This window comes from Bos javanicus, chromosome X (genome assembly GCF_032452875.1).
Source record: "Bos javanicus breed banteng chromosome X, ARS-OSU_banteng_1.0, whole genome shotgun sequence".
NCBI lineage: Eukaryota > Metazoa > Chordata > Mammalia > Artiodactyla > Bovidae > Bos > Bos javanicus.
The window spans coordinates 107,959,973-107,984,614 of NC_083897.1; the positions used below are offsets into that span (position 1 = coordinate 107,959,973).

General features: G+C 40.0%; 1 protein-coding gene and 1 long non-coding RNA gene across 2 annotated transcripts in view; one reads left to right on the top strand and one right to left on the bottom strand.

Annotated features, from left to right (window-relative positions):
- LOC133243489 (cytochrome b-245 heavy chain) overlaps positions 1–23,535 on the bottom strand; it is a 33,077-nt gene extending 9,542 nt beyond the window's left edge. The window contains exons 1-8 of the mRNA XM_061410452.1: positions 23,398–23,535; positions 21,143–21,238; positions 19,661–19,771; positions 12,627–12,711; positions 11,691–11,836; positions 9,067–9,257; positions 5,031–5,160; positions 2,556–2,648 (exon numbers count right to left, since the gene is read on the bottom strand). Of these exons, the coding sequence (XP_061266436.1) occupies positions 2,556–2,648; positions 5,031–5,160; positions 9,067–9,257; positions 11,691–11,836; positions 12,627–12,711; positions 19,661–19,771; positions 21,143–21,238; positions 23,398–23,442 (897 nt within the window). The 5' untranslated portion in view covers positions 23,443–23,535. The remainder of the gene's footprint in view (positions 1–2,555; positions 2,649–5,030; positions 5,161–9,066; positions 9,258–11,690; positions 11,837–12,626; positions 12,712–19,660; positions 19,772–21,142; positions 21,239–23,397) is intronic.
- On the top strand, positions 1,148–9,067 carry LOC133243490 (uncharacterized). The gene is made up of 5 exons (XR_009735095.1): positions 1,148–1,780; positions 6,330–6,377; positions 7,421–7,599; positions 8,590–8,626; positions 8,964–9,067. It is a non-coding gene; the product is annotated as an uncharacterized LOC133243490 (long non-coding RNA).
- Positions 23,536–24,642: the final 1,107 nt, after the last annotated feature.

The window sequence follows — 24,642 nt, forward strand, 5'->3', positions numbered from 1 at the left end:
GGCCAACAGAGTAGTTCTTTCAGCAAATGAATCTCTAACTGGGAATAGCCCTTGACTGTAGCCAGTGGCCCACAATGAGCTCTGATGCAGGGACCCAAAGGCCTGGCCCTTCTCCTCACTTTGGGACAACTCCCAGGGGCCATCCCAGCTCTAGCACTTCCTGTAGGATCAGCTGAGGCTGCAGTTGCAACCACTTTGACAGCCACCCATTTTCTTCCCCCAGCCCTGCCTTTTTTTCCTTTTACAAGTTCATCTCCTGAGAACACGCCCCGGATAAGCCTTCTGCATGCAGTTCTCTGTCTCTGAGTCTTGGCTAGGGAATTCAACCTAAGACTCCGACTTACTGTGATTTTTTTTCCTTTAAGAAATCAAGGCAGTGGCTAGAAACAGGAAGAAGAGATGGTTTCCTATTCAGCTTTCCTGTTTCCCCAGGGGGATTGATCAAGAGCCTTAGCAGCCAGACAGAGGCAGAAGGTGACCCCATTCACAGTTCTATAGCAACGTCCCCCAAACCAAGCCTAAGGTGCTGGTCTGTCTTTGTCCCACGTCCCACCTTGAGCCTGCCTGATTTCATGCATTGTTTCTGTTTCTTCCTACTTGGGGAGTGCACTGTCCATCTCTCCCAAAGCCAGGCCCCATCCACCCATTGTTCGTTCTCCATGTACCTGAATGTTCATAATAGCTTTGTTTACAATAGCAAAATAATTTGGAAACAGTCTAAATGCCCATCAACTGGTGAGTTGGTAAATAAAAATAAAAATAGAACACAACAAAATGCTTTCATTGTAATATGCTGTTCCCGTGATGATTCCTGAGATCTCAGGAGGACTTTATATGTACAACAGAAAACAAACCAAGGGACATCAAAGGAAAGGAAAATCAATAGAAACAAAATAGCAGTCTCCTAATGTTGACTGAGGGGCTTCTCTGGTAGCTCGGTGGTAAGGAATCCACCTGTGACGCAAGAGACACAGGAGACACTGGTTCAATCCCTGGGTTGGAAAGATCCCCTGGAGGAAGGCATGGCAACCTACTCCAGTATTCTTGCCTGGAAAATCCCATGGACAGAGGAGCCTGACAGGCTACAGTCCATGGGGCTGCAAAGAGTCGGACACGACTGAAGGGACTGAGCACAATGTTGACTGATACTGCTGAGCTTTTCTTTTCATGAGTGAGGAGTAGGAGAATACGAAATTCTTTTAAGAAAAATTGTCAAATGTTTCCAAAATTTGTGATTCAAATATAACTTAAATGACAAGGCTGCAACCCATGTCCCTTCATCACTGAATTAAGGAGGTGTAAAGCTTCATTTTGAAAACAGAAAATAAAGATTGATGAAAATGACTTCGAAAATTATGCTGCTCACACTGCAATTTTGTGTGGTGAACATGATTTTTACCATAACGCAATGTTGCCACCACAGGCGACGCTGGGATAGGAGGGAGTAAAATGTCCTAGTGGACAACACAGTCACAAAATACTTTTGGAGAGTACTTCGTTTCTTACATGTGTTGACATGAGAAGAAAATGGATATTCATTTTATTCACAGGAAAACAAGTTTGCCTTAGAAATAGGCCTAGCAGAAATACTTGTCTGGTTAGTTCGTTTTAGTCTAGTAAGGGAAATTTTGTGGTTGATCTTTTTGCTGATCTGTGGGCTTTTCCTCATACAATATAAATATCATAAAAGGAGAACTGTTGTGGCTTCCTATATTTCAAGATCTCCATTGCCAGCTGGACTACGTTCCTATGACCTGCCATAGAGGTCCAGAAAGAAGAGGTAGGTGGACAGGAAGGTTTTGTGTGTTTTGCAAAAGCAACCCATTGTAAACTTTGGTAAATACTTTTTGAACTGAATTGAATTCAATTTTATTTGATAAAAATAGTCTTGTCTGATGTTTCCTGAAACTATAATAAGGTGATTCTATTTCTATTTATTTAGTTAGATATTTATTTATTTAGTGATAAGAAGTGGCATTGACATGAGGGCAATAAACCGATATATATTTGAAGTTACCAGACTCAACTTTCAATGAAGTTTAGTTAGCTTACTGAAGACTTTGAGGACATTAACTCTGACATTCTGTTACTACATACAAAGCAGAGAAGGAGGCAAAGAGGACCTGGGGAATGATCTCTGTTTCAGTAAGACCTGCCCTGGTTCCCTGATTTTTTCGGCATCTGAATATTTTAAGGCTCAATAAATGACCTTTGTGACCTTTTGAACTCATCTCTTTTGCTCCTTTACTCTTAACTAATCACATCATCCCTCATGCCTCTCCCCTTAACACACACACACACACAACGCAAATTCATTTACATAAAACATTTTCATTCATTTTTCAACAGAAAATGTTAAATTCTAGTTTCCCCAATGAAAAGGTCCAATCATTTGACTATCAGGCTAGGGGCACTGAAACAAACCATAGGTCATCGCTCTGCCCTAAGTTTAATCAAAAGAAACCAAGTAAAAGACAGTTCTGACAGTGTTGTAGAGAACTTGGGTAGACTTGTCCATGATAGAGTTAGATAGTCATTCCTAAGCCAGCGCCTACCTTGGTGATGACCACCTTCTGTTGAGATCTCCAAAACCGTACCAACCTCTCACAGAGATACAGGAACATGGGACCCACTATCCATTTCCAAGTCTGTAATCAGAACAAACAATGAAACAAAGCATGTGTTAAGGGGTGGTAGTTAATAAAAGATTCACGAGGACAAAACATTTTAGAAATGCAACTAACATTTGTGGGCTTGTTTAAATATTTGATATTATATTAGTAAATTTCTTCCATAAAAGAATGCATGAAAATACCTGAAGTTAAAATAAATTTCTGAGCCAGTAAAAATGAACATTCTCTTTGGTCACATTGGGGAACTATATCTACAGTATGAAACTCTCCCAAGAGGAACTGCCCCAAGAATGGGATTTCCTCCTACTGTTGCAATAGGAGTTGCAATAATCCTACAGCAGAGTAAAGTTGGTTTCGGAATTAACGTTTCTCTAAAGGATAGCATTTCAACAACATCATATTTTTAATGTAACATTGCAATTACTTTCTCTTAGTCACGTAGTCAAAGCTTAACTCATCACAAGATGAGAAATTTCATGTAAGAATTTAGCTGTTTCTCCAATATTCTTGCAAGTTCTCAGAGCAATGTACTTGCTGAATAGGGACAGATCCAGAGAGTTTTAGCTTTTTCTAGAGTCCCCTCTTGTCAGAATCTGCAATGTTTCAGACCACTGGAATTACTCTGTGGCATTGTTGGCTGTCCAAAATTATTTAGACCAAACAGATCCATCCTGGGATTCAGTCAGTTAGGTTCCTAGTTGAATATCTGAAGTAGCAAAGAATTTTAGAAGGTGATATCATCTAAAATATGACATTCCAGAAGGGATTCCAAGAGGGGAAGAAATCCCAGAGGACTTTCCATACTCTCACTTATGATCTTCCTATGAAAATTTTTAAGAAACTTATTGTTGGAAGTTGAGAGCACCCAAATAGCCCTATCTCCAATCAAAGTTGAAAAATATCTGCCTGGAGGTCATAAATTCTCTGCTACTGGCCTTCAATTTCATGGGTCAGGTTTTTCAAACCATCTAGCATTATCCATCTATTTCCTGGGGGCGACCTGGGGCCACATTGAATGGAGCCAGGTGTTGGACATCGCCTCTAATCTTCCCAGAACCCCAGGAGCATTTCTGAGGTACGTGTCTGTTAAGGTAGTAGCATTCTGACTCCAGCTGTCTTCAAGGAAATGTGCCTTCCCCAACTCAGAAGAGGACCTGCAATACAGTTCCCTTTTAATCCTTTCTATTGATGACTCTGGGCTTTCCTGTTGGCTCAGCGGTAAAGAATCCACCTGCCATGCAGGAGATGTGGGTTCAGTCCCTGGGTTGGGAAGATCCCCGGGAGACGGAAATGGCAACCCACTCCAGTATTCTTGCCTGGAGAATCCCATGGACAGAGGAGCCTGGCGGGCTATAGTCCATAGGGGTCGCAAAGAGTCAGATGAGACTGAGTGACTAAAACAACGACAACAACAACAATTGATGTCTCTATGTAGTGGGGGTAGTTCAGTGATGTGTCTGGTTACTTTCATTAATAAGTAAGGATGCTGAAAGATGTTAAGTCCTCAGACAGCATGCTGTTTCTAGAGGAAGAGTACTCATATTAGGAGAGTAGGGAAAAAGGAAGGAGAAATGGGATGGGAAATTTGCCTTTATATTATACTGTGTTTAAGGACACAATTACTGATCCTTTTCAGAAGACCTATACAAACGTTGATTTTTGCTTAGTTTTATACCAATAGCTAACATAATAACCAACTATGTGTATTGCTTGCCAATGGGGGGAAAAGGTATGAAAATCATAGGGTTCACTTCTCACTCTATGGAACAGAGAAATGGAGTTCTTGAGAGTTCCCAACAAAAGAGAAATATTTTAGCATCCTTTCCCTTGGTCACCCTTGCCACACTCCTGCTCTACCATGAAGTGCCATTGGGTGTTGGCATGAACCTAGCTCTCCAGTCTCCTTTATTCACAGACAGGACCTCCTGATGCCTAATGGCAGCCCTATGTACCATCTAACAAATTTCCACCCAGCTCTGAAAGAGGGATAGAAAATCTTATTTCCTGGTATCTGAGGAGGCTCCTGGCTCCTTATATTATAAATCATTATCTGAGCTTTCCAATTCAGCTCAGGATGGAATCCCTCTGAAAATCATTAACTGATATTATCATCACCATCATATCCAGAAGAAATAGAAGTTCTTGAATCCAAATGCACTTTAAAAAAACAATACTTTTCCAAGTTTTATATCAGGATGCTCATAACAGACTAATGTAAAGGTTACTTTTCAAGAACTAATTCTAGACAATTAGCATAGCAGAAAAACACTGGATACTTATCCTAGCAGTTCCATGACATTCATAATGGACAACTCTATGACATTTGTATTATTTCTTAGATGCAGTTTGAAGATTATTGGTAATGAAACTATAATAGCAACAATGGGTTGTACGTACCATAGGAGGGTTCCCAGAGAACTCTGGGATTGGGCAGTTCTCTATTTTTCCCCACTGTGAGATGTTTTGATAACAGTTTCTTGGTTGGTGTTTCATCAAACTCTCTGCAGTCTGCCCACGTACAATCCGCCTGAGGAGGAAATGTAAGACCTGACCATTTAGAAATGAGACATTAAGTTCTTAATTTTTTGAGATTCTGGACATGTTTTTAGTATTCTAATATGGGTCTTATACTTTTCATTTACAAGCAATATCTTATTGTCCCCTCCAAATAGATTAGAGGAAGGGAAAAATGCATGATCTTTAGCAATAGAAAAAAAAAAATTATATGGGGACTTCCCTGCCAGTCCAGTGGCTGAGATTCCAAGCTTCCACTGCAGGGGATGTGGGTTTGATCCCTGGTCTGGGAACTAAGATCCCACATCCCACATGCTCCACAGCATAGCCCAAAAAAAGAGAAAAAGAATAAAAAGGAAAAACATGTATGGTGGCACAAAGGATATTTATATGTAACATTACATCTACAGGGTAAGTTTTGGATCATCCATACATGTTTTCTGAAGTGCAACATTTGTGCTTCTGTTTCAAATATTATTCTCATTTAGAAACAAAAACAGAAAAAGTGCAAATCTAAAAGAGCAACTGCTGACAGGTACAGGGTCTTTCTGAAAATTAGAACAAGATGTCCCACCTTTTTGAGGACAGTCCTAGAGGCAAAGAGTTTGGCCAGCAGAGCATGGACTAATTTCATTCCCATTGGCCAGGTACGCTTGTGTAGTTGACAACCTATACAACCATCTACAGTAGCCCTGAGGCTACCTTATTTGTTTTTTCAAAATTGTCTAAATTAAATCAAAAGGCTGAAATTCACTTGAGATGACTTTGTGGAGATTATGCCATTCTCACAGACATCAACACTGATAGTATGCTCCCTGAAATGCTCAGAGCCCATTCACTTCAATAAGTATTAATTGAGCAACTGCTATAACATAAGACAATGCAGGTTGAGTAGGAACAGGTGGAGGGACGCACAAAGTTGAAAGAGTCAGGTCTCTGGTCTCTAGAAACATGAATGGCAAGGTCTTCAGAATCCTTGCCTGGAAAATCCTATAGACAGAGGAGCCCAGCGGGCTGCAGTTCATGGGGTCACAAAGAGTCGGGCATGACTGAGTGACTAACACTAACACTTCAAAATATATAAGATGACACATAGAAGGCCCTTTGTAAAAGTTTGGGCCACTTGGTATATTCAGAGGATGTTGTACTTCAAGGTCATTAACCATCGCTTTCTATCCCTAGGTCCTAGGGAAGAGAATTACCAGGTGTTGAACATCTGTCATGTGCCAGGTATGGGAAAGGCACTGTACACAAATTATTTCAGTTGGTTCTCATAACAGGCCTGAAATGTAAGCACCCTCATTTTACATATGAGGACCCTGAGGCTTAGAGAGACCAGGTAACTAGGAGCAGAATGATTTGGTGAAAGCAATTCTGGACACAAGCCAGACAGCCTTGGTTTCACATCCCACATCCACCCTTGCTAATTTAGTGGCAAATTGGGCAAGTTATTTTACTTGTTTTGAGCCTCAGTTTCTTCAGCTGTAAGATAGGCATGTGCGTGCGTGCTAAGTCTCTTCAGTCATGCCCGACTCTTTGTGAGCCTATGGACTGTAGCAGGCTCCTTTGTCCATGGGATTCTCCATGCAAGAATACTGGAGTGGGTTCCATGCCCACCTCCAGGGGATCTTCCCAACCAGGGATCGAACCTGCATCTCTTATGTCGCCTGCATTGGAAGGTGGGTTCTTCACCCCTAATGCCACCTGGGAAGCCCATAAGATTAGGCATAAGTACCTCATTAAAAGTTTATTTTAGGAATCAATTGGCATGATGCATATAAGACGCCATACACAAAGTATTGATCCAACAAATGATAGCTATTAGAGTTCTTAATGCTCAAGATCACATGGGGAGTGATAGAAAAAAAAAATCTGACTTTCTTCTCTTCTCAGTGCCAAGACTGGAAGTCAGAAAACCTGCATTTTAATCCCAGTTCAGCTGCTACCTAGCTATGAAAATAAGTAATCAGTCAACCAGTGTAAGTGGCAGATTTTCCTCAGGTGGAGAACAGGGAACATATCTGTCCTCGGCCTGCTCCACAGTAAGATACATATCTGTGAGGGACTTCCTTGGCAGTCCAGTGATTAAGTCTCTGCACTTCAAATGTAGGGGGCACAGTTTCAATCCCTGGTTGGGAACTAAGACACCACATGATCCGTGGCCACAAAAAAAAAAAAAGAAATAAAGATACAAATCTATGAATCTATACAAATGTAAAGTGGCGGAATTACTCAGCTAGAGAGGGGAAGAGATTAATTTTTTTTTTCTCTAGGATTCTCTGAAACAACTGGATGATGACCGAGTCCCATTTAAAGATACTCATTGGTTTAAGATGATTTTCCAGTAGTCATGGATGGATGTGAGACTTGCACTATAAAGAAAGGCGGGAGGATAAGGGGACAACAGAGGATGAGATGGTTGGATGGCATCATCAACTCTATGGACATGAGTGTGAGTAAGCTCCGGGAGTTGGTGATGGATAGAGAAGCCTGGCATGCTGCAGTCCATGGGGTCACAAAGAGTAGGACATGACTGAGTGATTGAACTGAACTGAAAGAGTCTTTGTCTATACAGATTTTTCAGTGCTTAGAAAGGGATGACCAGGGGTCAGGGTCTGCAAGTTGATCAAGAATGCACACGAGGAGAGGGAAATATATTCAATATTTGATAATAAACCATAATGGAAAAGAAGATGAAAAAGAATGTATAAGTGATTATTTTGCCATACACCTGAAACTAACATGACATGGTACCTCAACTATATTTCAATAAAACATTTTTTAAAAAAGAATGCACATGAGGGGTTGCCACAGGCTGCTTCTCCCCACTCTTCCCCTTTTCATACTCAAGTCTCAGCCACTTTTAGGCTGACTTGACTCAGAGCAGAGTCACTGAGCCTTGAGCACCTACTTCCTCTACTCTTAGTTATCTGCAGCCCCGTACCCACTGGGGAACTTCCCGGGCCTGCTTTTGCGTGCAGGTGGGAGAATAGGCTAGTGTGAAACAGTAGAAAAAGGAAGCCTGGTATGAAACAGGGGTCCCAATAAGGCAAACTCTCTCAACCGCACATCCAGGCACTGAGTGTCTCTAGGACAGATTCATCGCTGCCTGCCTTAGCCCCTCTGAGCTCCAATCCCATCTAAACCACTGATAAACTGGTGATCGCTTGGCTACATACTGGGTTGGTCAAAAAGTTCATTTGGGTTTGTCCATAGGATGGTACAGAAAAAGCCAAATTAACTTTCTGGCCAACCCTGTACTTACCCTTTTTTAGTCTGTTTCCTTGTCTATCATTTCCCCAGGAAATGAGGACAGTAAGAGCATGTCTCCCTTTTACAGGTTAAAAGAAACATGGCTGTCACAGATGCTCAATAGAAGCTAGGTCTTCCCTTTATTATGTTAGGATGCTTGAAGGCAATAACCATGTGTTTCTCGTTCTAGTATTCCCCACTGTGTCTGAGATGGGTCCTCATATACGGTAGGTAATCAGTGAATGATTGGTTTGAATCAAAACTCATTGAACTACAGCAGACCCTTTCACCTGATGAATCATTACCCTCCCTGGTTTGGGAGTTTGTCTAATTTATGAGGGATTAAGCCATGGGAAACATCATTGCGGACATCCAAGACTCTACCAGCACTCTCAGCATGCTTTATATATGCTTGCAAAGATATTCAAAACTTTGGTGTATTTTTCAAGCTTGCTATAAATAACTGCACTATGAATAGTTATGAGTTGCATACCAGAAACTAAAGTGGTACTCAGTGGTTTTTATCAAAGTGACTTCTGTTTTCACCTCTTATTCTCTCAACAGACAGGCTGATCACACCAAGACAAGGTCACTGTGCCTTTAACAGAGCACCACATCTGGGAACTGAGGGGCATAAAGTACTTGGCCTTGGAGTTTAAATACTCACTGAGCTCCATGGATGGCGAGACCAATGAAGAAGATCACAAAGAGATGGTGTGTGTACCAAAACACTTCAAAATAAGACCTCCGGATGGTTTTGGTGGAGGATGTGATAATTAATATCAGGCACAGTGTAATGACGACTCCAGTGATGCCTGCCAACCGAGTCACAGCCACATACAGGCCTCCTTCAGGATTCTGTAAAATACACAGACACAGACACAAACACACACACATTATTTGTATGCTCTCAGATGCAGGACTCCCTATCTATACAGTGTCCAATGAATAGGGCAATAGGTATGTTCTTTCCCTCTTTAGATAATCCTAACCATCCCTCAACAGGGTGGTATAGACTTTGAATTGTTGTTGTTTAATCTCTCAGCTGTGGCTGACTCTCTTGTGACTCCATTGATTGTAGCCCACTAGGCTCCTCTGTCCATGGAATTCTCCAGACAAGAATACTGGAGTGGGTTGCCATTTCCTTCTCCAGGGGATCTTCCTGACCCAGGGATCGAACCCACGTCTCCTGCACTGTCAGGAGGATTCTTTACCGCTGAGCCATCAGGGAAGCCCATATAGACTTAGAATGGATAGTTCCAAATTAAAAGTCTTACATGGTTGAAGTGTCATAGGAAATATCAACTGATATACAGAAGTAGTTCTCAGTATCAGAAAAAAAGGACATTTGTCAACTCTATGTCTTAAAAGGGTCAGAAGCTCTTTTCCCACTTTGATTTGGAAAGTGTCATAATGCTTAGCTTGTAAAAATATTCTGGGCATATGCCACATCTTAAGCTATGTTCCTCCAAAGCAGATCCTGAGATGCGGATTCATGGGTAAGTGATTTTGAAAGAATGTGCTCCTGAAGAAACTGGTAAGAGAATGGTTAACAGGACAGGAAAGAGGAACATGTCAAATCAAATAAGAGGGTGGTGGTGTTCAGTGGCTTAGTCATGTCCCATGGACTGCAGACCACCAGGCTCCTCTGTCTTCCACTATCTCCCGGAGTTTGCTCAAATTCATGTCCATTGAGTCGGTGATGCTATATAACCATCTCATCCTCTGCTGCCTCCTTTTCCTTTGCCTTGAATCTTTCCCTGCATCAGGGTCCTTTCCGAGAGGGTGATCTTGGGCCAAATCTTAAGCCTGATGCTGCAGGGAAACTGCAGAGGGTCAAACACACCTCAGTGTTTAGCCTGACTAGAGGCAAAGAAGCTGGGTTTTTGTGGCCCGAACCCATCAGTTATTGGTTAAGATCAGCTCAGCAAGATAGCTATCTAGGCCCTTTCAGATCTTGGAGCTTGTGGGCAAAGGGCCTCCAGTAGCCCCAGTAGCCCCTTCCTCTGAGGAAGAAACACAAATACAGACAATTGAAAATGAAAGCACACAGAAGGGCGGGGGAGCACAGACATCAGAAGAGTGATCTGGGCCCAGCACTGCAGTGCCAGCTCGCTGGATATGTTCGCAGTGCCGCCTCTATGTATCATTGTATACATAAAAGAAAAGTCATCCAAGACATCAGAGAAAAGAATTCTTATTTTATTTGATGCTGTTTAATTCTGTCCCTAAATAGATCATGTTTTTTAATATCAGCCTGAGGATAATGATTTCTGCAAAATTAAAGGACTTTTTTGGTAATCTAACAGACAAGAAAATGTGTTTAGAATTCAGTGTACAGTGAGTGATTTGATTCAGCTATCCTACCCAACCACTGGGCACATGAAGATGATTTTGACCTTCTCCCCTCTGAGTGTAGAAGGCTCTAGCAACTACTGGAAAGGAATAAATCCTTGCCTATGGATTGCCCATATGGCTGCTGCTGGAGCAATTAGCAGACAGAGGCCACCTCTCAGATGTTGTAAGCAAGGAAGAGGAAAAGCATTGCTGATGGGTGTCAGCTGGTGGCTGACCTGGTATTAACACCTCAGCCAGAAGCTTCCCTATTTCACATAAACAGTTTCATAGAACACCAACATCAAACAAGGTCATTCTGTGACCTTGTCATTCAAGACCAGTCAAGACAAACACATGCAAGACTGCTGCTTCTTAGCCTATTACAGACTTAGCCCCATTCTTCTGCCTCCTAAAAAAAAAAATTATTAAGATACCTAATGCTGGAACTATCCCCAATTCTGGACTGAATCTGACCCAGAGCAAATGCTTGTTTTCTGAAACCCCTCCCAAATCATCTGACACAAATCCCACAACAAGCCTTTCTCAACATCCTCCTGAGAAACCCCAGATTTCCTCAGAGTGTGAGGTTTCTTTGCTGCAGTAAGTAATAAACCCAAGTTTGTTTGACTAGACGATGTTCCTGGCTTTCTTTGACTGCTGGGCCTTGTCAAGGATAAGCCTGAGTTGCTCCAGGCTTCGTGTATACTTGTTCTTACAGGTGAGTTTAAGAAACTGGAAAACATCTCGTGACCTTCCACATTTAGCATCAGGAGTATGGGAGGCATTTTTTTCTGTGCCCACATTCTTAGAACCTACAGACCCGGCCCTCTGATATAGTTAGTCTACTTTTGTCATTGTTGCTGTTCTGATCAAGTAAAACTGTTCACTCACTGAAATCGAATCCTCAGTTTTAATAGTCTAGAGAACATCTGAATTAGGAAATTAGAGGCTTACCTTGATTCTCTGTCGAACAAAATTGAGGTAAGTTTCATTAGGCTTATCTCCAATGTCAGAGAGTGCTATTGAATAAGGATCAGAATTGTTGACTCGGGCATTCACACACCACTCCACATTAAATAGATGTGCAATGGTATGAATTGCTAAAGAGAGCAGAGAAGAGAAACAAAGAGGGTGAGTGGTGTACATAATTTTATTTGGAGCTGAGTTTCTGGCTACAGTCCCTGTGTGTGTGTGTGTGTGTCTGTGTGGTGCTCAGTCCCTCAGTCATGTCTGACTCATTGTGATCCCATGGACTGTAGCCTGCCAGGCTTCTCTGTCCAAGGAATTTTCCAGGAAGAATACTGGAGTGGGTTGCCATTTCCTGACTCTATAATAAAGTAGTGGAGATTTGATAAGGATCCCTTCTTACACTAACACCACTTTCTTAATAATTATAATAATAAAACAAAATATTTAACACATATAAATACATGAATACTATGATATATACATATATAAAAACAATAAAAATAAAACGTTTAGCTTATAATGTCTATCTTAGATTCTCAATTTATGGGCTATGGTCCTTGTAGGGTTACTGCAAGAAATCCATGAATCTATATGTTCAACCAAGTATTTTTTTTTAAAAATGAATGAACAAAACTCTTATATGTGAACTAACAAACAATTTTCACATTAAAAAGTGTGGAAAAGGGAGAGTGCACTGGGATTTTATCAGAAGAGCCTTAGGGAATAACGTTTTAAGACTTGAAGGAATAAATCCTAATGTTGGGATGGCAGAAAGAGTGTTGAATATTTTTCTAACAGAACTCGTTCAAAAAAATACCTCAACCTACCTGCAAAGGCTGATCTCTTATTTTAAAAGTATCTTAGAGGGAAAACTCTGGTTCCAAGTTTTCTTTGCAATCTCAAATATCTGAATGAACTTACCAGTGTGAAGTGCAATCATCCATGCCACCATTTTATGAAAGGTGAGGTTCCTGTCCAGTTGTCTCCGAATTCTTGTTGAGCAGCACTTTGGATTAAAGGGAAAAACAGTAATTGTTAACAAGAAAATTTTCTCTGTGCCAGATATTAGACACATATTTTCTCATATAATTATTACAACCAATTCTCTAAAAAACAAACAAACAAACAAAAAAAACCAAACCTATATCATCCTACCCATTTGACAGATAAGAAAACTGAGGCTCAGATAGGTCAAACAGCCAATGAGTAGCATGGTTGGCTTAAGCAATGTTTTAGGTTCTCATACTACTAACATAAAAAGCCTCGCATGGAATTCATTGCTTAATTGTATAAAATATGAATTTGGACAGAAAGCATCTAACTACATAGCTTCTAGTTCAGATTAATTTATTCAATAAAGAGAGGATATAGAAATTCTATAAGGACAGGGATGCCCTCAAAAGATCTTAAGGTCCAGTGGGGACACAGACAAATGAACAGTTCTACAAGTGAATAGTTTTAGAATAGCACCCTTCCAGGAAATACACACTATGAGAGGTAGAAAAGTGTCCACCTGCACATGTTGATAGAGACAACAAAACAAGGGAAATCATTAAAGCAATCACAGCAAAAATAATAATAGCCAAGGGTATTTACAAAGAGCTTGTGCGGAAGTGTTTTACATGCATTGACTCATTTCATTCTTACATTAATTCTATGTGGGAGGTACCATTATTATCACCATATGATAGGCATAGAGAGGTTACCTTCCCCTAGGTTTCATAGTTAATAAGTGACAGAGTTGGCTGGTGTCTAAACCCCAGTTCCCTGATGCTAGAGATATCAACAATCTGATATTTCATACCTTTTATGATTACCTTGGCATTACAATGGAATTATGGCCAATTGGTTAGTGTAGTTTTCTTATGAACATATGTTAGAGGCTGTGGGTTTCAATGCTTCAATCTGGATTCAGGTCATCGCCCAAAATAGAGAAAAATTCTGCTTTTTGGTTGAATCAGAACCTTGTTTTCCTGAAAAGGGGTCAAGTGCTCGCTCTGGCTGCTTTGTTTCCAAGGGTAGATGTACTGGCATATAGATTCAGAAAACTTTTAAGGAGACCAAAGCAAAAAAACCCCAAAACAAAACAAAAAACTTAGGTATTATAAATAACTGGTTCTAAACATGTTTACGGAGAAGGCAATGGCATCCCACTCCAGTACTCTTGCCTGGAAAATCCCATGGATGGAGGAGCCTGGTGGGCTACAGTCCATGGGGTCGCTAAGAGTCGGACACGACTGAGCGACTTCACTTTCACTTTTCACTTTCATGCATTGGAGAAGGAAATGGCAACCCACTCCAGTATTCTTGCCTGGAGAATCCCAGGGCCAGAGGAACCTGTTGGGCTGCCGTCTATGGGGTCGCACAGAGTCGGACATAACTGATGCGACTTAGCAGCAGCAGCAGCAAACATGTTTAATTTCAATACAGGGGTATTAAATATTTGACTTACTTATTTTTAATAAAATATTCTGGTTTTACAGAAAAAATAGAATTATATGGAAAATTGTGCTTACTCCACTATCTTGGAGTTAGTTACATTTAGGGAGGTCAGGCTGTTTGGATCATGAAAGCAGATTCCTGAAACTGCAGAAATACTAGTAAGGAAGACGCATGATTCCAGAAAAAGGGAAAAAAACAATTAGGCTTTGTTGAGTGCCTTCTATGAGACAGGCAGCTTATCCATAATCACTACACCATTTAATATAACCAGATAAATATTACTATTTCAGAAAAAGGGAAAAAAACAATTAGGCTTTGTTGAGTGCCTTCTATGAGACAGGCAGCTTATCCATAATCACTACACCATTTAATATAACCAGATAAATATTACTATTTTCATTTTACAGATAACAAAACTGAAGCTTCCCAGATGGCTCAGTGGTTAAAAAAAAAAAAAAAAAAACTTCCTGCCAAGCAGGAGACCTGGCTTTGATCCCAGGGTAGGGAAGATCCCCTGGAGAAGGGAATGGGAACCCACTCCAGTATTCTTGCCTGGAGAATCCCCATGGACAGAGGAGCCTGGTGGGCTATAGTCCATGGGGTTGTAAGAGTCAGACATGACTTAGTGACTAAACCACCACCATATACATTTTATTAAAAGGAAAACCAGAGAGTTGTAGTCACTAATGAGTTAGTAAAATGGGGTCCTACTAGGGCACCAATCCCTCATTTTTTTCCTAGCCACCCTCTATAATGTGGTCAGGAATGGCAAACACATCCAAAGAGAAGCCATATATCATGATTATACCAGGCTTCCAGATACAATTTCCTCATTGTTTCCTGACAAGGAGGGGTGGTGGTGAGATGGTTGGTTGGGAAGGGAGGGCTTTGATGCCTGTGACTGCCCAGGGCTTTATTCTTCCTCGCTACCATGCAGAAACCATTTTTATGCTTTTGAGTCACTTGTGAATTACCACCAGCCACCTACTAATGACCCAAGCTTCCATCATGCACCATAGCTTCTTCACTGAATGACCAGTGACTTCTTTTTTTTAGAAAAATATTTATCTATTTGGCTGTGCTGGGTCTTAGTTGTGGCATGAGGGATCCTCAGTAGAGGCATGCAGGATCTACTTGCCTAACTAGGGATTGAATCCTGGGCCCCTGTATTGGGAGCATGGAGCCTTAGCTACAGGACCATCAGGGAACTTCCACTCCATTGACTTATAACGGGGAGGCCCTCTGTTACTGTCAGCTAGAGCCTTGCTCAATCTCAATAAGCTAACATTCAAGTGCTAGGGAGATTACTGAGTCACCTTGGCAGATTTCTACACTTGATTCAAACTGCAAGCATAAAAAAATTTTAAAAAGTTGAGAAACAGAACTACAAAGAAGTGCATATTTAATGGAGCGTAACATAAGCTTCTGTAACATGAGTGTTACGGAAACTTTAAAGTTCTATTTTATGTTCACCTGGTCTCACCACAAATGCCATAAATGAATCTGAATTAGATATCTATATGCAATTTGAGAGAAATTGCAAAGCCAGCCTTGACTCTACAGAACTCAGGCAAAGAAGCTGACAGAAACCTGGAAGCATTAGAATGTGCGATAAATATGAAGATCACCACTGGATTCATATAGCACTGTCTATAATTTTAAAATCCATGTTTATCTTCTATCCCTTCCATAAAACTCTAAGCTCTCTGAGCTCATGGCTCATCCATGTCTTATCCTCTACTCACTGTGTGTCCCCGTGCCTAGCACATAGTTAGCACTCAACAAATATTTGTTCAGTGACAACTCACTAGTTGACAGACTTAGTCAATTAATACAATTTTAGAATATCATTCATATCTGTTCTTACATTCACATTATTTCATTTGCTTTTTAGCTAAAAACAACAAAGAGAAAAAAACAACAATGACTATGAGACAGGAAGTCTAAGAGCCTTGCCCTGGATCACATGTTGGATAAAGGGCTACGTTGAGAGCTTCTGACTCTCAGGCTATATAAGGTTATAGAAAAGAGCTCACTCTCTCACGTTTCTATTTCTTTCTGATCTTCAGACTAGAACTTCCATCCAAGCTGAGGTTGTTAAGGTTTCTTTAGGGACGTCTGTCTGCTGAATCCCACTGTTCCCCATTTCCCTCGACAGAGCAGGCTCAGAGTGTTTATCCCTATCTTCCCTGGGAAAGGCCAACCCTGGGGTTTTCTTTCTCCAGCTAACCAGAAGGATTATAAAACCAGCTCTAAAGGAGTAAGACCATTGGACACTGAAGTTCTGTGACTGTTTAGTTTTCATAAAGGCCAACTAATAAATCCTTGAATCTATGACATCCTTGCCACTTCTAGGTTAGGTTATTAAGCCTGCCCAAACATTCATATATTTGATGGACTTCTTAAGGCTATAACAGCACCACAAGAGTTTTGAGTTTAGGTGGCAAGTGGGAAAATGAGCAGGCTCTGGGGGCACAAACACCTGGGTTGGAACCTCAACACTCTCACTGAATTTCATCCCCACCTCACTGGCCTGACATGCAGATTTCATGGAGGTAATTTTATGAAGACTCAGTAAGTGGCAGCTGTTACCATTTCCAATGAGTCACAGTATGTCCACTCATTTTAATCCTAATCAAAAAAGAAGGTTCTTTGCCAAGTTCACATTTCAGGTTGGGAAATCTGGAAGGAAGACACACCCCATCTATAAAAGAATGTGACTTGCTCCTCATTTTTGAAAAATGTGTTCTTTGATGTACAGGTCTCTCTCGTTAGAGAGCTGAACTTCTCTGCAACTTGAAGAACAGCCTCATTTCACCCTTGTCTTTAGAGACCCTCATTAGAATCTTCACTCCCTTAAGGTCACAGGAACCCTAAAAGTGGCCATTACAACATGTGCTGATCATAGCCACGAAATGGCAGTGCAATCTGAGCTGTGGAGTAACAAGGATTTCTTAACAGGCTGTCCTGGTGAAAACACTGCCTGTTTCTCAGGGTTTACTTCCTCTAAATAGAAACTATTTGAACAGGAGGTATTGGGGGAGAATAAAACAGCTACAGTCCTTGAACTTCATTTAGAAAATGTCCAGATGTTGTACTTTACAGGTCGCCCTTCAAGAAAACTTTTCAATTGCCATATGATCCAGCAAATCCACTCCTTGGCATATATCCAGACAAAACTATAATTCAAAAAGATATGTACCCCTATGTTCACAGCAGCATTTGTTTACAGTAGCTGAGACATGGAAACAACCTAAATAAATGTTCATCAGCAGATGAATGCATAAAGAAGATGTGGTACACATATACAATGAAATATTATTCAGCCATAAAAAGAACGAAATGCAGCACCTAGATGCACCTAGATGCACCTAGAGATCATCATCCTAAGTGAAAGAAGTCAGAAAGAGAAAGAAAAACCCCATATATGTGGAATCTAAAATATGACACAAATGAAGCTATCTACAAACAGAAATGGAATTGCAGAAACAGAGAACAGACATGCAGTTGCCAAAAGGAAGGAGTGTTGGGGAGGGATGGAGTTCGGTACTAGCAGACGTAAATCATTACATTTAGAATGGATGAACAACAAGGTCCTACTGTAGAGAGCAGGGAACTATAGTCAGTGTCCTGTGATAAACTAGAATGGAAGAGAATATAAAGGAGAATGTATATATATGTATAACTTGGTCACTTTGGTATACAGTGTAGATTAACACAACACTGTAAATCAATTATAGTTCAATAAAAAAGAAAACTTTTCCATCAAATGGAGTTCTACCTCTGTGGTTTCTTAGGTTGAGAAGATTATTTTAGAAATCCTTGTGATCAATGTGTTAGTTATGGCTTGTTAACCCTATATTTGTAAATCAAGTGTTGTATTGTTCTTAAAAAAAAAAATCTCCTTAGGATCAATGTGAATTTAGTAAGACTAAGGAAAAGCGAGGTAGAGTTCAAGGCAAGTTCTAATTGTTATTGACAGTTTAGATCACTTTCCTTCCCCCACAGAGTCACTGATTATCAATTAAGATTAACACCTAAGCTATACATTTCAGATCCAAGTTTACTAGCAAAGCTCCAACTTGACCTCAGGTATCTACCATTTAAAATCCTTCACTCTCATCAAAGTAGATTGCTTGCTTCTCTCCACTATAAATGACTTCTATTTAATAGGTAATTTTTTAAAAAGCTATTTAATATAAAAGGAACATTTTATTAAAAGGAAAAACAGAGGCTGCATGCGTGCTAAGTCATGTCCAACTCTTTGCAACCCCATGAACTGTAGCTCACCAGGCTCCTCTGTCCGTGGGATTTTCCAGGCAAGAATACTGGAGTGGGTTGCCATTTCCTAATCCAGAGAATCTTCCTGACTCAGGGATTGAACCTGGGTCTCCTGCATTGCAGGCAGGTTCTTTACCACTGAGCCAGCAGGGAAGCCCCCAAACAGAGGCAACTAGTCACTAATGAGCAGTGGAATGGGTCCTCCCAGGCATCAGTCCCTAAGTTTGGAAGAGCTACCCTCTGTGGTGTGGTCATGAATGGCCAACACTGCCAAAGAGAAGCCATAAGTCATGATCACACAGGACTTTCAATATGATTTCTTCACCATTTCCTGTGCTTTATATCTTCTACAGGCTTATTTTTATCCTTTATGCCCATATCTGATGCCACCTTCTCTAAGAATTCTTTTTTCATCCCCTGCACTACCTGATACAATTTCCTTTGCCTTTGCTTGATTCCCTGTAGCTCCTTCTTTGTAACATTTTGTGGGACCCATCACATTTTGCTTTGTATAATATTTGAGTATGTATGTAGATTCCAAGTTCCTTGCTTCTCATCTTTGTATAACAATAAGAAATTTGTATACCATTTTACAGATTACAAAAGTCCTTCCTACATAATCTTTTTTTATTCCAGCATAGTATATTAGGGGTTCAGTAGACTGTTGAAGCGAGGGTGAAGGAGCCTGGGGCATTTAGAAAGCTCTGAACTCCTCAATTCCATGGACCAAACACCTGTCACATTCATTGCATAGTGACTCATGGCTCATTGTTCCCATCTTCTTGGTATATTATCCACCAAAGAGATTTTCTCTGACTTAAACATTTTTAAAAACATGACACTATGAGATTAATCCCCAAATTTCACATCAGTCTCATTAATTTCTATATGTATACATATATATATATGTCATATTATGTATATCTGTGTGTGTGTGTACATGTACTTTTTTGCTATTGTGGAGGTATAGGTAGATTGGTTGTTTTGGTTTTTTGGGGGGTTTGTTTTGTTTTCAATGTCTGTTCCAGGTTAAAAGGTTGTCTCAGGGAGCTCCATCGACAGATAATATAAAAATAAACTAGAGAATCAAGCATGGCTTGCTTGTATAATGAATATTATACAGTGGTTGGAATTCTCATAAACCCTTGGTTTGCTTTTCCTATAAAAGGGCGTTGAGCTTGATGGCCTTCGAAATTTTGAGGAACTCAAACTTTGTAAACGTTGGTTCTTACCGCACTGGAACCCCTGAGGAAGGAGAGCAGATTTCGACAGACAGGCAGCAGAATCAGCATGCAGTTGAAATTCAGGCAGGCTGCAGGGGCTCTGGCCAGGGCCAGCGCTGACTGGAAAGGGCAGGATGAAAAGCAGGTGACTCCTGTGAGCCCAGAACACCCCCCCATCTCACTCCGGCCCCCCAACCCCCAGGCTTCCCAGCAAACATGAGGACCACACTCCAGAGACATCAAGTTATCTGGGAACGAAGGTTCTTCAGAGCCAAGGATTTATTTTTAAGGTCTCGCTCCCCACCCCAACATTTTTATTATGAACATTTTCAAACACAAAGAGAATCTGAAATAATTTCACAATGAATACCTGTTTATTCATTTCCCAGATTCTACCTTTTACATTTTATGAAGCTTGCTTTAGCACATGTCCATTAATCTATCCATTCATCTGCCTACCTCTGTATCCATCAGTGCATCTTATTTTTGATGCATTTCCAAGTTGCAGACATCAGTTCACTTCCTCCTAAATACTTTGGTATGCATATCATTAATTAGAGTTCAATATAGAAACTGGGGCTTTGTAAAGAAGATTTTCTTAGCACTTAGACTAACCTCAACAGTAACTAAGTAGGTATGGTGTAATGCTTTGGCATTAAAACTGTTCCTTGTAATGCCTAAAGAAACTGCATATATGCAATTAAATAGGGGGGAGGAAAATGCAAAAGGAAATCATCCTTTTAAGCATCAACCTGAATAAATTAACAACAATTATAATAACATAGTATAATTTTATGCTATAATATTTATGCATATGATGCATAATACATATTATAATTAGTATCATTAAGTAATCAATTTGTGGTTTCAGCATGATGTAACAAATGACATCCTCTGAGGCAGCCCTAATTGTAATTATTTTGTTTATGAAGAAGAACTCTGGCAGTTCAAGGAAACTGAGAATGCTAATGGACCCAAGGAAACGCAGGGGCCTTTGCTCCGCTAGTCTAGTCAACGGATGTGACCTTTGGGCAAGTTCCTCAAAGGCTCCATATGTAGGGAGAGGCTTATTTCCTGAAGATTATTTCATAACATGTCACTAGGGCTTTTCATGAAAAAAGTAGTAGGAATCAGATGATTTAGAGAATACAGGAAGTCCCACTTGTGCTACCTGTGTCACCCTGGATGGATCTCTTCAACCTGGCCATCTATTCCAGAGTGAGTATTAGATTTCTCCTTTAAGCTAAACAGGTGCACAGTAGTTCTTGGGAGGGGAAGGTTGCTGCTGGGACCTTCTGCCACCCTTTTGTTTGTCCCACACTGGAAGACCTAAAGACTCTTGCTCAGGGGGTTGCAATGGAGGGACTGAGGCCAATGGTGCTGTTGGGTTGGTCAGAATATTTCTTTAAAATGTTAAGAGGAATAGGAACAAGAATCTCTGATTAGACATGGGAGCCAGTCAATACCATGGGAAATGGAACTTATACTTACCCCAAGAAGTTTTCGAGTGTAAAAGAACTTATCTGGGATATCATAAACCCGGTAGTACCAGACAAAGAGGAAGACGTTCATCCCCAGCCATACCAGCTGCACAAATAGAAATGGTTGCGTAAAGTTTTCAAGTTTCAACAGGCAGATTTCACACCAGGTTGGAGTCAGACCAGGGTCAAGACCTCCCCATGGACAGCTCTCAATAAAGGTGGTTACAAAGCTGGGTGGAACCAGCTTCGAACCAGCTCTTTCCTGCAAAGGTGTCTCTGCACTTTGGTAGTAACCTTTCCACTCTGTCTTGTCCCCTGTGATTGTTCTATTACTTGGCCACTATGCCGTTATTATCTGTCTATCTCTTCTTGTTTCTCCTTCTCTTAGGTTGATAGATGATAGCAAGTGACTTGAAGGGAAAGGAATCTGTTACTATGCTGTCTCTCACATCAGGAAGACTCTGTGTTTGATTCTCAATTCTCACAGGTGGAAGATCTCCCTCCATCACACAGCATCTTGCCCCAGTTAGTGGCAAGTCTTTAATTCTACTTGATGAATTTTGCTTCAAGTGAGCATCAATGAGGGGATGACTGCATGCTAAGTTGCTTCAGTCGTATCTGACTTTTTGTGACCCTATGGACCGTAGCCTGCCAGGCTCTTCTGTCCATGTGATTCTCCAGGCAAGAGTACTGGAGTGGGTTGCTATGTCCTCGTCCAGGAGATCTTCCTAGCCCAGGGAATGAACCTGCATCTCTTGTGTCTCCTTCATTGGCAGGCAGGTTCTTTTCCAATAGAGCCACTTGGGAAGCCCAAGGGGATGAGAGGCATGGGATTTATTATTATTATTATTAAAAGGAGATTCTTCTAGACTGTGAGTGTTGATTTCATCTCAAGCACTGACTGCATCCAACAATGACTCTGCCCGGTGCTCCACCTTCAGGTCCCCAGTGGCTATCTTTTCTTAACTGAGCTTTCAGTTTATTTAATGTCCTTCAATGCTGGAAAATAGTCTCTCTTTACAAAGAAGAAGGTGCTAAAGCCACTTCTCCATTTCCTAACTTTGTCATGTTTACTCTTGATTTCCAAGCTGTGTCTTCACTTTCAAGTATATGAATGCATAATTTAGATGGAGGTCATTTCCCTAGGAAAACTGTGGTAAGGGCTAAAAGTATAATTTGAACTTAGTTTCTATAGGAGTCATCTGTTCTTAAAACAGAAATGAGAAATCAACTTAAGAGCTTTGAGTCCTCAGAACAATTCTGTATTTCGTTAGTGTTAATTTGGATTTTTTTAATGAAAAAAATATTGTGGCTTTTATTTTATTTGTGCCACTTGTTTCTACCTCTCCAGCTAAAAAAGTCATATTTACTTAATGACAATTCTTTCAAAAATTTCATTCATAGGTGTCCTTTTAAAAAATCTGGATAATACTTTCATTGGCTACTGGAAAAGCTACTTATAAATCATATTTCTATCTTCCCAACCATCTGTGATTGCTTTGCTGAGACCACCACCTTAAAATAATAGTTAATACGTGTTATGTTAAAAACTAAAGAAATCAACATGTCTATTAGAAAAATCGCCATATCTTTACTTAAAAGTTGTTTCTCATGATAGATTATATTAATTTATATATAACTGTGTAATATATATCATACATACATTATACACATACATCTAGATAGTTTACTTCAATTCCTTTTCCTTGACTTAGAAAAAAAAAAAACTTCATAAATAACTAAAGTTTACCTCAGAAGAAAGAAGATACTTCTTAAAAAGAGAAAATTGAAAAATTCAATTATTTTTGGTGTAATTACTGAAAATACAGGCCAATTTCCCGTACATCAGCCAATCTTGTATTTGTTATTTGGAAAACTGTATAAAGTTTCAATTGCCCATTTTTAGGTGGTATAAGTACATAAAAAATAGAAAAACTTGCTTCTAAGTAAACATTGTAACCAATTCATATTCAGGGATCGTCATCATGAAATGTCTTCTACTCCCACTGTGAAATGCTGGCTAATTTAGTACTTCTAAAAAATCCCAGAAATAAACTAGGCAAAGTGAGCCCCTAGATACATTCCTTCCATGAGTAAATCTGGAAGAATGGACTCATTCTATATCCATCAGATGGATGCATGTTCACATAAATAAGTTTCAACACAATTTCTCAAATGAATGAAATAAAGCTTTGCTCTATTTTCATTTTCAAGAGAACATAGACAAGTTAGAGAATTTGTAATTTCTTTCTTATTGGTACTTACAATGACAAAGATGGAGATGCCCTCATTCACAACCCAGTTCCCCATGGTAGCAGAGGTTCAATGCCTTGAGTTTGCCTTTCTTCTCTGCTATGCTTCTTCTTCCCATGAGGAAATGAAAACAGCAGCCTTGGGGCAATCTGTTTCCTTTTCTATTATCAGAAATTAGCTAATCATTGGTCAACTGAAAAGCTTGTTTCCATAACAAATTTAAATTTTTAAACCACAAAAAAAAAAAGACAGAAAAAAAGTCTACAATGATCCAATCACAATTAAACATAGTGAGAAATGAAACTAATTTCTACAACTTAAAGACAAATAACAGTGTAATTCATAGTGAATTACACAGTGAATTAATTTTTGGACTGACTGGTTAGCAAATGGCAATTTTTAAAAAGTCACCCAACTAGCCATGATTTCGTGTTAGGTTAAAAAAAAAAAATTAGATAGATGTGATCTTTTTTGATAGGCTGGAGCAGCATTTATAATCTTACTGAGAAAAATAATAACAATAGTGATGGCTGATATTTATACCATGCTTACATTACGCCAATTTTCTAAGATACATATGTGTGTGTATGTGTATGTACATACACATACACACACACACACATATATATATAAGTTGATACACATCTATGTGTGTGTCTACACACAAAGGCACCCATATACACACACATATAAATTCAGTATGTAAATAAATTAATTCTAATATTCAACCTTATAAAGTAGTCGCTATTATTATGATTACATTTACATATGAGGAAACTGAGACCCAGAGCAGTTAAGTTACTTGGCCAAGGTCATACAATTAAGAAACTGTGGAGTTGGGACTTGAAAGCCAAGTAATTTGGCCATCTTTTGACCATGAAAGCCTGACAGTGGCACCCCATCCCAAATCACTTCCAATACAACTATGGGTAAAGAAAACAACAAACAGGCCAAAATGTTTGGATGGCTGTAGTAGTCCCAGGTTGACAGGTCATTTTTCTAGGCAGGGTAGGTAAACAGGGTCAGAAAGGTATGTTCGACATGGTGGATGTCAAAAGTCAGATTTAGCATCCCCCCAACCCCCGCCTGACTCCCACCCAGTCTTCAGGACATGAAAGAGACAAGGGTAGGGTGGTAACGCCACTATGAGTTCAAAGTTGACTAATTGCACTAATTGTAGAACAGCTAGAGTAGAGAGGTAAAAGAAGAAACTGGAGGAGCAAAAGGGAAAAAGAAGAAAAAAGAGAGAGAGAGAGG